At 43.2% G+C, this 11,807-nt stretch overlaps 1 protein-coding gene across 1 annotated transcript in view; it reads left to right on the top strand.

The window, feature by feature from the left end:
• Positions 1 to 11,807, top strand: part of LOC135773571 (fibrocystin-L-like) — a 125,810-nt gene that overhangs the window by 83,445 nt on the left and 30,558 nt on the right. Inside the window, exons 36-42 of the mRNA XM_065283237.1 lie at positions 567 to 755; positions 1,203 to 1,373; positions 2,019 to 2,227; positions 2,642 to 3,620; positions 4,867 to 5,115; positions 5,358 to 5,507; positions 11,623 to 11,800. Of these exons, the coding sequence (XP_065139309.1) occupies positions 567 to 755; positions 1,203 to 1,373; positions 2,019 to 2,227; positions 2,642 to 3,620; positions 4,867 to 5,115; positions 5,358 to 5,507; positions 11,623 to 11,800 (2,125 nt within the window). The remainder of the gene's footprint in view (positions 1 to 566; positions 756 to 1,202; positions 1,374 to 2,018; positions 2,228 to 2,641; positions 3,621 to 4,866; positions 5,116 to 5,357; positions 5,508 to 11,622; positions 11,801 to 11,807) is intronic.

The raw sequence follows: 11,807 nt of genomic DNA, 5'->3' as shown, positions 1-11,807 counted from the left end.
TAATGAAAAAAGAAGTAGTACATAATGATTAAGACTTTTACACGGTTTCTATATTGTATTATTGCACGGCTCGTTGGAATGCTTGATTCTGATTGGCCAGTCACAACATTTGCAGGTTAGATAATAACCTCTCAAAACACACTGTAACCTGGATGCTGCAAATCTTTTTGACAGGTACAATGTAATATTACACAAAAAATATAATATAAATATGTTTTTTCATAATATTATATTATTACTATTTTCATAGGCATTATATTTATAAATGATAGAATTAAAATAGTGTGTTCTTGACATTTGAACGTCTTGTCTTATCTTAAAACCGAAAGTAGACAGATTTTCCTAACGGAAGGTCTGCATTCGTAAAAAATAAGCAAATAAAATGTTTCAAATCAATATGTAATGTTCCTTACCTTATTTATGAGGTAAATATCTGTGCAATTAGCGGGGTAATGTAGCCTACAGCGATAACAACCGGCTGCCTATAAATTATCCATTACTTATGTAATCAGATGTAATTTTGTGCTTGTTTATGCCTGCTTACCTTAAACCATATGTGTGTTCAGTGTATGGTCAGGGTTACGCCTGGAGTCCCTCTGCACTTTTAGTCTCAGTGGGAGATACAGTGGTTTGGCGCTGGGAAGCTCCTACTTTTGTTTATGATGTGGGCTACAGGGTCTTCAGTGTGTCCAGTCCCAGCAGCACTGATTATGATGGCATTGTCTTCAACAGTGGAGACACCAAAACTGACAAAGGTACAAAAACTACATCACCACTTATCTCACAATCTATGTGTAAGTCATTCGAATTTATTATAAATCATTTCGTTTTAAAAAGTCTCTCACGTTATTTCATAAACCCACAACACTCTGACTTTTTGTTTTATAAATGTTCAGATGTTTCCTGTGAAGGACAAGTGGTGACTTCATCTCTTGAATTGGTCTAGTTTTTGACATGAGTTTAGTTACAGAAAAACGTAATGTTTCTACTAGTTTCATACACCAGCTTGTCAGTCACTGTGCAGAAAGTAATGTATTTTACAAAGTTGCACTATACTGACATATTAATGACAGTTTTTACATTTACAGCCATTGACGGTAAACTAAGGCTGCAGTAAAGTAAAGAAAAATAAGAAGTGTAGGTCTCTGACCAATCTGATCATGCCGTTCTCTGTGTTTCTGTATTTGTGTTTTGCCTTAAAGGGTTTTTTGCTTATCGTTTCACATCTCCTGGAGTTTATTACTATAGCAGTGGTTACATTGACTCCAGTAACCAGATGAAAATGCAGGGCGTAGTCACCGTCAGGCCTCTGGAGGAGAAAACGGTTAAGCTCCAGTTGTCTATTGCTGGAATACAGGCCTCTGTGAATTCAGGTAGAACAACACTTTTATAAAAATGTAAAAGCTGTAGTGTGTAATATGGCACAAGCATAAAAATATTTATTGCAAAAACAACAATTGTTTGAAAATCAACGTTTAAAAATGTTTGAAAATCACAATAGACCAGGGATTGGGAACTGTTAATGAAATATACTGTACCATATGGGAAGTCTAACTTTCACTGTAAGACTTGCGTTTGAAAAAAATGTATTCAATATCGGCATAAATGGATTATGAACAGTATTTTAAACATTGTAAAAAACTGCTCTGTTTTGTTTACCTAGTATGACCCATTTATTTATTTTATTTATTTTAATGACATTTTTATTATTTTTGTATGTGTGTGTTCTTTGTTCTCAGTAAAAATTAAAGTATAAAAAGTTTGAAAATCAGGACTGACACAATGTCTTGCCCCAAACGCATGCCACTGGCTGGGTCCATGTTGCTGGACAGGCTGGATGCTTAAACAAACAGATGTTTTGATTGTGCCACAGTGTTTACACTTTTAAAGAATATCAATTTTTATATGGCTGATTAGGTATCTCATTTTAAACTTGGATAGGAGAAAGAAAGTAGTTTATCCATAATATACCCTACATCAGCATAGTGTTATTCAGTCTTCATTTTTGTCATCCGCAGCCTCGGTGCAAATAAACTCATCTGATTCTGAGTGTGTGGCCACATCTGACTGTGTTCGAGATCAGCTGAAGACTTCTGATGGTCTGTACTTCAGTTTTACTTCCTGTGCCAGTCCCACTGTAGAAAAGATTACTCCTGACCACGGTACCACGCATGACATCATCAACATCCTGGGATCTGGCTTCAGCAACACTTCCTGTGCAAATGAGGTGAGGTTCATTTAACAACAAATCTGTTCTCATGTTTAGGGGATGTTCAATTCAAAAGTCAATCAAATAATCTGATGGTTTTTTTATTTATAAAAAATGTGCAATTGCGTATAAATTCTGTGATAAAATGTTTGAATTGAATGCACTGTGCCGTATGTTTCTTTGGATAAAACATTTGCAAACGCATAAATGTAAATGTATTTTAAACTCTACTGACCTGATAAGATGCAAATGTTAAATTAAGAGAGTTGATATTAATTAAATTATAAGGTTTTTCTAAGGATGCCTACCACATGAGCAAAAACACATGATCACAAAAGTAATGGTATTCAAATGTCAGTCTCTTGGTCTGTGGATTATAAAAAATGGTTAAAGCTAAATTATCTTTTTCTGGTTTTAATTTGGCAACCAAAGGTCAGAGTTGGAGGTAACCTGTGTCAAATCATCAGCAGCACCTCCACTAAGATTAACTGCAGATTCAGTCCTGAGAGTGGTGCTCCAGTGGCCATCCCCTTACCCGTAACCGTCCGGGTCAACAACCTGGGTACAGCCATCATGACAATGCCAAAAGAGTCCGACCGCAGATTTGTGGTTCTACCTGTGGTTGATTCTGTCTCTCCCTCTGTGGGCAGTACGACCGGTCAAACACGTCTCTTCATCTCAGGTTCTGGTTTCTTAAACGCATCTGTTATGGTAGCAAACGCTCCATGTGATGTGGTTTCCATGAACTACTCCCACATAGTGTGTGACACCTCGCCATCTCAGACTCGCAGGGGAAACGTAGTAGTTTACGTTAACAGCATCTCTTCCTCTTGCAGTTCTGATTGCAAGTTTGTATATTCGTCATCTATTGCACCAGTTGTCTCCAGTGTGTCACCTGACTCTGTTACTGGAAACTCTACTACTGTTTTAATCACTGGCAGCGGCTTTGGGAACAATACAGCTGATCTGAGAGTATCTGCTGACGACATTGTTCTGAAAGTCACAAAGGTTACAGATAACAACATAAAACTTTTGGTTGGTGCCCTGCCTGCTGGGGAACATGCCCTGCAGGTAGTGGTCATGAGCAAAGGTCTCGCCACAGGAATCTTCACCCTGACCAGCACACCACAGGCCACCATTCACCCAACATCAGGAAGCTTTGCTGGAGGAACTCCACTCTTGATTGAAGGAAATGGCTTTGTGGAAGGAAAAACCACTGTGATGTTTGATGGTTACCTCCCCTGCTCAATTCTGGAAGTGACCCCAGACACAGTGAAATGTTTAACAGCTCCTCATTCAGAGGGAGAGGTGCAGGTGGATATTAGGGTGTATGATGTTGAGTACCCACAACAAAGTTTTAACTACGCACTTGAACAAACTCCAGACATCACCTCAGTGGACCCTGTAACAGGTAAGATTCATGATACAGTCATACTGTAAATTATAATTTAGTCATTTAAGAGTCTTAAGAGAGCATGATTTTCACCTAAAAGACAATAACACACATGCTGTAGGGGGCTGGGACTATAAAGTAGCCATGGAGATTATCACCTGGAAAGGACCACCACACCTTGCTCACAACACACACTAAAACACTGGCTTATTCATAATAATACATTAAAAGAAACAATTGTTTGATATGTCAACATTTTGACACTGAGCAGCACTGATACTGTAGACCACCGCACAAAGCAATTGTGGATTTTTAAGGAAACAAATTACAGCAGTTAGTTAAAAGTGGACCCAAAACCTTATTATGATCACTATACCTACCATAGACTGTAAAAAAAGATGGACGACGCCTGTTCGCTCTCTTCCATTGGTGAAAAGTGAAGCCGCCAGTGTCCCGATACGGCACTGACATCTTGGCTCTTGACTCTGCGCATTAGCGATTTTGGGACCAGTCCTGTGCAGTAGTGAGCTGGGCGGCAAATATCTGCAATATCGGCAAATATCCTTTTTAATAGTTTCTCGAAGTGGATTTGTCACCGCGGAGCGGTTTCCCAATTCGTCTGTCACAACGTGGCGTCGTAGTGACCGACTGAAAAGGAACTAGACTTATTTTCTTAGGTCATTTCGCTCATCAAGAAAAAGCCTTTGAATTTTTAGATATTTCTACTGAAAACAAGACAAAAATAATGAGTAAGAAAGTCATTTTTTGCAGTGTAAATATGAATTCCATAAATATTAGTGCTGTAAACCGATTTTCTATTTTTTAGCCTGACTCCATCATTCACTTAAGACAATGACATTAAGTTTTAAATTCAAAGTTCACTCAAAAATGAAAATTGAGTCAGCATTTTTTAAAATTCTATGGAAGTCAGTGGTGATCAAAAACGGTTTGATTATAAGCGATGCTCTTTTTGTTCAGCATAACAATGAAATCAATACAGGTTTGTAACAACATAAGGCTGACTAAATGACAGAATTTTCATTTTTGGGTGACAACTCACACCTACTCAAAGTCTGATTATACTGCCACTTAGTGGAGCAAAAACACAATGACACAACCACCCCAGACATATAAATTCTGATTGAGTACAATAGGCCTTAATAGCAAGTTCCATGTTTTAATGGTGCAGATGCACCACCTGATTATAACTCATCAGCTGATATTGTCACATCATAATAATACTGATGAAATGTTTTCCTCACAGGTCCTGTGGGAACAGAGATCACTGTGTCCGGTTCAGGGTTTGGCACAGATTCAGGGCTCATCTCAGTGGAGATTGATGGCGTGGATTGTCATGTGACATCCACCACAGACACACAGTTACTGTGCACTGTTGGGGAACACGCAGGAGGAACGTTTCCGGTTATGTTATACCATCAGGTCAAAGGTCATGCCTTGACACAGTCTGTCTTCAGCTATGAACTGCTCCTGACAGGAGTCACACCAAATGAAGGTAATACAAAAATAATTATCTACTCCTCTCCTCTGTTGTTCGTTTCAGAAAAGGAAAAAATCTGTTTTGTGCTAAGTAACACCTGTAAATTTAAGAGACTAAACAAAGTTGATCGGAAGGATCAAATAAATCAGATTCAATAAAACGTTTTTGGTCAATATGCAAATTGTCTAGTTTAGTACTGTTCAGAATGTTAAGGTGTATGAGTTTTGAGTTAAACCCTTTATTCTGTATTTCTTCAGGAAGCTTTGCTGGAGGAGCTGTTGTTGCCATTCAAGGTTCTGGATTCGACCCAAACTCCACCAAAGTCCTCATATGTGACAACGAGTGTGCTGTAGACCTGCAGATGTCCACATCTACCCAACTGTACTGTGAAGTCCCATACAGCAATGGTATTTATTACTTTCTAATCAAGCCTTGCATTTGCGTCTTGAAACAAAATTGATCATGTATCAAACAAATCTATCATTATGTATGTGGATCAGAAATATGTACTGTAATTTTGTGTGGAAGGAAAATTGTGCCAGAAATACTAAAATAAGTCAATCTTTTAGCTTAAATCTCCACTGTGTAGTTTTTTGAGTTAATTCGTAGCAAAAACCCATGTGTTCTTTCAAAAGTATGTGCTCATTCATGTGTAATTACTTCCACCCACTAATCAAAGTATTTTCGTAAGTGTAGAATTTGCTATTTAAAATACACACAGGCGAGTCGGTCAACTGGCTGAATCCATGTTGTGCCTCCATCTTTGAAATACATTCAGAGACGAGGGACATTCCTGAAATTCAAGCTCTGCCTTTCGCGCTTTCAGACTACACTCACGCTGGCCGCTAGCTGAAGCCTCCCGAGGTTGCATTTGCCGGCGCCGCCCCTGCTCGGGTATTTAAACGAGAGGCAGGTGCAATATCATTAGCTCTATCTGTTCACGAGGAGCTACACTCTCTGCTCTTTGGAGAACTCTGCGTGTTCGAGTTGGTTGGCAAATTAAGCAATTCAGCGGAGGCTCGCGGGTGTTCAACCTCTCTTTTTAATTTTTTTATTTTGTTCTACCTCTTAGTTGAGTATGTGCGTAGCCGTTCCCCTGTGTGCTTCATCAACTTCAGCACATTTAAAAGATTGTTTCCTCTAAAAGAGTATTGCGGTGTTTTGCGTCTTTTTAAAGACAGCATTCACTCGCACTGAGGCCAGAGCGTCTTTTTAAAGATGTCTTTCCGTCCGTGTTTCTGGATGCGGCAAATGTATGGGCCCCCGAGTGGCCACGATCATTCTCTCTCGTGCGCAAGAGTGCATGCTGTGGCTCCGTTCGTGGAGGGTTCATACTCCTAAGAGAGCATGACCTTCTTGGATGGCAGAGACGGGTTTCGTACCTCCGGGAACGTCAACCCCCTCCTTTTCAATTGCGCAGCCTTGTTAAAGGTACGGGGTCAAAACTCCGGAAATCTTTTCTCCGTATCTACGGTTAGCTGGTTCGTCCAGTAACTCTCAGCCCCCCCATCCACAGCCAGAGGTGCCGTTAGAGATGGGTGGCGCGTTTTCTACGACGCTCTCGTCCTCTTTCGGTCCTCTTTTGTGCCTTGGCTCCCAAGGTGCATGTTGGTTGACACGGGCTTGTGGGAGGTGGCCTCTGCCGTGCGCGCCATGGCGTTGCTGCAGGTCCGCCAGGCTAATGCGGCTTTCACATAGGATGCGGTGTGCGCTCGCCGCTGTGCTCAGCGCAGCCAAGCGATTTGTGCTCTGATGGCCAGACCAAAGTAGGCGGGGTTTTCAATAAATTACTACAGTGTTTATATTTGCATTAAATAGTCGATGAGGAATACAGAGACTGATGTTGCCCGTCTCCATTTCACGTTAATTTTAGCTGCCTACCTACAACAAGCTAATTGACTTAAAACACACCTGACATGCCAACTTGAATTGCTGTGTTTCCATGACACGGCTTTCCTTCCGATGTCTCTGTTGGAGCATAAATTTGTATAATAAAGCTCCGGGAATTCTGAGTTTTTCGTCCATTTTGCTTGTTTGGATGCCCTGTTTCTATTGGCCGCGCAGGTAATCGTCACAGAGCACAGCGCAAAAGTTAAACTATTTTTAACTTTACGCTGCGGTCAAACACAAGCTGCGCTCGACGCAAGAACAAACCGCCCTCGCGCGGCACAAGCCATTGAAAGAAATTGGTTTCATAGCGCAGCGCACACCGCGTCCTATGTGAAAGCTGCTTTAGGCACTGAAGGATCTGCACGGGCGAGGTCAGGGTTTGGCGGCCTTGTGTGGCACTGACCTGGCGCTACGAGTGACTTAGGTTCACTGCACATGCTGTCGGACGTGCTATGCAAACCCCGGTGGTCCAGGAATGCCAGGGGTTTTACAGAAAACCGGCGGGTTGCGACCGATCCTAGATCTGCACGTACTGAATCGAGCACTTCACAAAATGTTGTTTAAAATGATAACGCAGAGGAGCATATTTCAATGCAGGATTGGTTTGCAGCCATCGACCTGAAGGACGAGTACTTTCATGTCTCAATACTTTACAGACACAGGCGTTTCTCCGCTTTGTGTTCGAGCGGAGGGCATATCAGTACAAAGTCTTACCGTTAAAGTTACGGAGGGTGCACTACAGCCCCTGAGAGAGAGCGGTGTTTGCATTTTAGTGTATCTAGACGATTGGCTCATACATAATAGCTCAGATGTTGTGCACACACATAGATCGTGTACTCAAACACCTCGCCCTTCTCGGTCTTCATGTCAACTGGGAAAAGAGCAAACTTTGCCCTGTGCAGAGGATCTCTTTTCTCGGTATGGAAGGGGATTCGGTCGATTTAACAGCACGTCTCACAGAAGCGCGTGTTTAGTCTATTCTGACTTGCCTCAAAACATTCAAAGGCAGGGTTGCGGTTCCACTGAAATAAATTAAGAACTTCTGGGGCATATGGCAGCAGCTGCGGCTGTGACACTGCTCGAGCTGCTCCATATGAGACCGCTTCAGCATTGGCTTCACGACCAAGTCCCGAGGAGAGCGTGGGAGCCACGTACGGCGGGCTCGTCGCTTTGGGGGTCTGGTCGACACCCCAGCAACATTGGTACATACATTTTCTCAAGCTGTGGACTGTATATCTTGCGCTCGTCCGTTTCATCAACGAGATTCGAGGCAAAGATGTATTAGTGCGCACCAACAACACTGCAGCTGTAGCGTATATCAATCGCCAAGGCAGTCTGCGCTCTCGTCCCCTGTCACATCTCGCCCGTCATTTCCTCCTTTGGAGTCAGAAGAATCTGAGGTCACTTCATGCCATTCACATCTTGGGGTTTCTGGACACAGTGGCAGACATGCTCTCACGAGCAGCGCGCCCCGGCGAGTGGCGACTCCACCCCCAGTCGGTTCAGCTGATTTGGAAACGTTTCGGCAGAGGGTAGATAGATCTGTTTGCATCTCCAGACACAACACATTGTCGCCTGTTATATTCAAAAACCGAGGGAACACTCAGCGTGAATGTACTGGCACACAGCTGGCCGCGGGGTTCCCCCAGTAAGCCTTATTGCGCAGACACTGTGCAAAGTCAGGGAGGTCGAGGAGCGCATTCTGTTAGTTGCGCCGTACTGGACAGCCAGCAATTGGTTTCCAAAAGCTCACTCTCCTCGCGACAGACCCTCCCTGTCGGATTCCCCTGAGGAAGACCCTTTCCATCTCAAGGAGGGGGCACATTATGGCACCCAAGTCCCGATCTTTGGAACCTCCATGTGTGGTCACTGGACGGGACGAGGAGGTTCTAGGTGATTTACCACACTCGGTGTCTAACACCATCTCTGCAGCGCGAGCATTGTCTACGAGACGGGCGTACACGCTAAAATGGAACCTGTGCGTTGACTGGTGTTCCCCCCAAGAATGCTCAATCAGAGTTGTGCTTATTTATCTCCAACATTGCTTGGACAAAAGGCTGTCTCTCTCTACCATTAAAGTAGATATCATGGCGATATCCGCGCACCACGCAGCGATAAAACGGTCAGTGGGTCAGCACGACCTGATCATTAAATTCTTAAGAGGTGCACGAAGGCTCCATCTCGTCCTCCATCGATCCCTCTCTGGGACCTGTCCATGGTGCTGAAAGCCTTACAGGTCGCTCCTTTTGAGCCTCTGCACACTGTGTGCGTTAAGTTTCTATGAAAACTTTAAACTCTCCTAGCATTGGTGTCAGTTAAAAGGGTAGGAGATCTTCATGCATTTTCGGTCAACGATTTCGTGCCTACAGTTCGGGCCGCTAAATCCAGCGTAACACTGAGACCCCGGCTCGAATACATACCCACAGTTCCAACTACTCCTTTCAGAGACCAAGTGGTGAACTTGCAAGCGCCCCTAGCCATGGCTTTATTATGTCCGGTGCGTGCGCTACGTGTGTATGTAACTCGGACTCAAAGCTTTAGAACATAAGAACAGCTCTTTTTTTTCTGTTACGGTGGTCAGCAGAAGGGAAATGCTGTCACCGAGCAGAGGATGTCTCATTGGATTGTGGACACTATTACCCTTGCTTATGAAAAGCAGGGTGTTCCTTGCCCATTTAATCTGCGTGCACATTCTACGAGAAGTGTGGCATCATCTCGGGCATTGGCTCGTGGTTCCTCGCTAACAGACATCTGCAGAGCTGCTGGTTGGGCGACAGCTAACACGTTCACTAGGTTTTACAGTGTTCGTGTCAAGCCGGTATCCTCTCGGGTTCTTTCTTCCAATCAGTAAAGACCACTAGAGGCCGTCTCGTGTCGGCTTGAAGCCTCTATTTTGATGCTGCACAACCGCACCATTATGGAAGCAAAAACGTCACATAATAGCATGTGAACCTGGGTTAGGTTAGGCACCCGCATTGCGCCCCCTGTGGATCTTTGTGTGTGTATTTCCGTGGAAATTCTTACCACATTCCCCTAGCGGAGCACGCTCCGCGTTCCCCTAGTTTGAGATATTACTAAGAGGATTTTCACATTATGCTTTAAGCTCTCACAATGTCACCCATGTGGTAGACCCCCCTAGAGGGTAGTTCCGCAGCGTTCTAGTCCCGCCTGACGAGTTCGCTTCCCAGTTCGCTTAGTCACTGTCGTGGGTTAAGGAAGTAGTAGTGACTGGCCTTCTGCAAGTAAGCCTTAGCATCCACCCCCTACGTGGAGGGCGGAGGGCTTTGCAGACACTGGAAGGGTTCAGCTTCTGTGGCGCTTAGGTAGGGTTTCCCAATACGTCTGTCACGACGTGACTTCGTAGTGACCAGCTGAAAGGGAATGTCTCAGTTACGTATGTAACCCTCGTTCCCTGAAGGAAGGGAACATGCTAACTATAGCATGTGGTTTAATGTGTTCGAACAGCCACATGCCGTCTCTCCACCCATTTATGTAATCTGAGGTACTGAGAAAATGTGGTTGAAAATGGACAAAAAGAGACGGATTTAAATACCAGGTGTAAACGTGATGTTTCTCTCTCGTCCACTTATGATCCGATCGACGAAAATACATCTTAATACATCTAGTGTAGCAGCCCCTAGGATATTTTTCCTCGCGTCGATGAAAAAGGAGTGTCTAAGCTACATTTTTGGTTGCTTTTTGTATGTGATTTAACCTGATAAGGAACACTGTGCCGTACACGGCACACCCCCTCCCTTGCACGTGAGGCTGCATAAACGTCATTGTAACTTTGAAGCATTAAATCTTCAAAATATACCGTCATGCGGCACATTGCATAGTCTTTCGGGATTCCATTAAGCGCACACACAAAGCATCATATGATTTATAGCAGTCATAAAACTGTAATCTAGTTGTTAGTTACCTGAACCGGGCGGCGCCGATTTAGGATATTTACTTACCTTCAAAATCTCCCCTTTATCCGCTTCAGTGAAATTGTCCAAAACAAATTGTTCATAAATCCCCAAAAGTCCAAGGAAATGGAATATCCAAGCCTTTTAATACAAAACAATTTGTTCATCTCACAATCTTGACGTTTCTGACCGAATTACGATATAAATAGTGTATACAATTAGGTCACTAAAGGACATTCGTTCGAATCTCACTTTTCATTCAAGATTTTTAATGAATATATTTGGATGTCACGTTTATTGTGCAACGTCTGAGGAACAAATACGCCACCTTGTGGAATTTCAGCCGTTCCATAAGAGGCTACAGCGGACATATCATGAAAATCTGACTTTTTCCATGTCTAACATAAATCTGTGTGTGCTATGACGGATCACAGGCAAAGGACATTGCAAATTGTTCATTATTTTTTGTTGCTTTTGCTTTGTACTGGAAGCCATGTTAACCTTGGCATGACACGGCCACGGTACGAGTTAAAACGTGCTCCGAATGGGGGGTGGCTAGGAAGTAATATTCAGTTGGTTGTCATATAGAATTTCACCGCTAGATGGGAGTAGATCTTACACAGTGGAGCTTTAAACATGTGACAAGTTAAATGCATTTCACACATGGATAAAGATCTACTACTTACTTACATACCATACATGTTATGTTTCTCTCTTGCAGTAACACATGAAACAGATCAGGTCTGTGAGGTTGCAGTGATGAATGGCAATGATACAGTCTACATCCCAGACGGCTACACATACAGATCCTCTTTAACCCCGGTTATCAGTGATGTCACACCACGCAGAGGGGGAACAGCCGGAGGCACCAGACTCACAATTACTGGATCAGGCTTCAGGTGACAG

This window comes from Paramisgurnus dabryanus, chromosome 19, assembly GCF_030506205.2.
Source record: "Paramisgurnus dabryanus chromosome 19, PD_genome_1.1, whole genome shotgun sequence".
In the NCBI taxonomy this organism is placed as follows: Eukaryota; Metazoa; Chordata; class Actinopteri; order Cypriniformes; family Cobitidae; genus Paramisgurnus; species Paramisgurnus dabryanus.
This window is presented reverse-complemented; position numbering and strand designations above follow the sequence as displayed.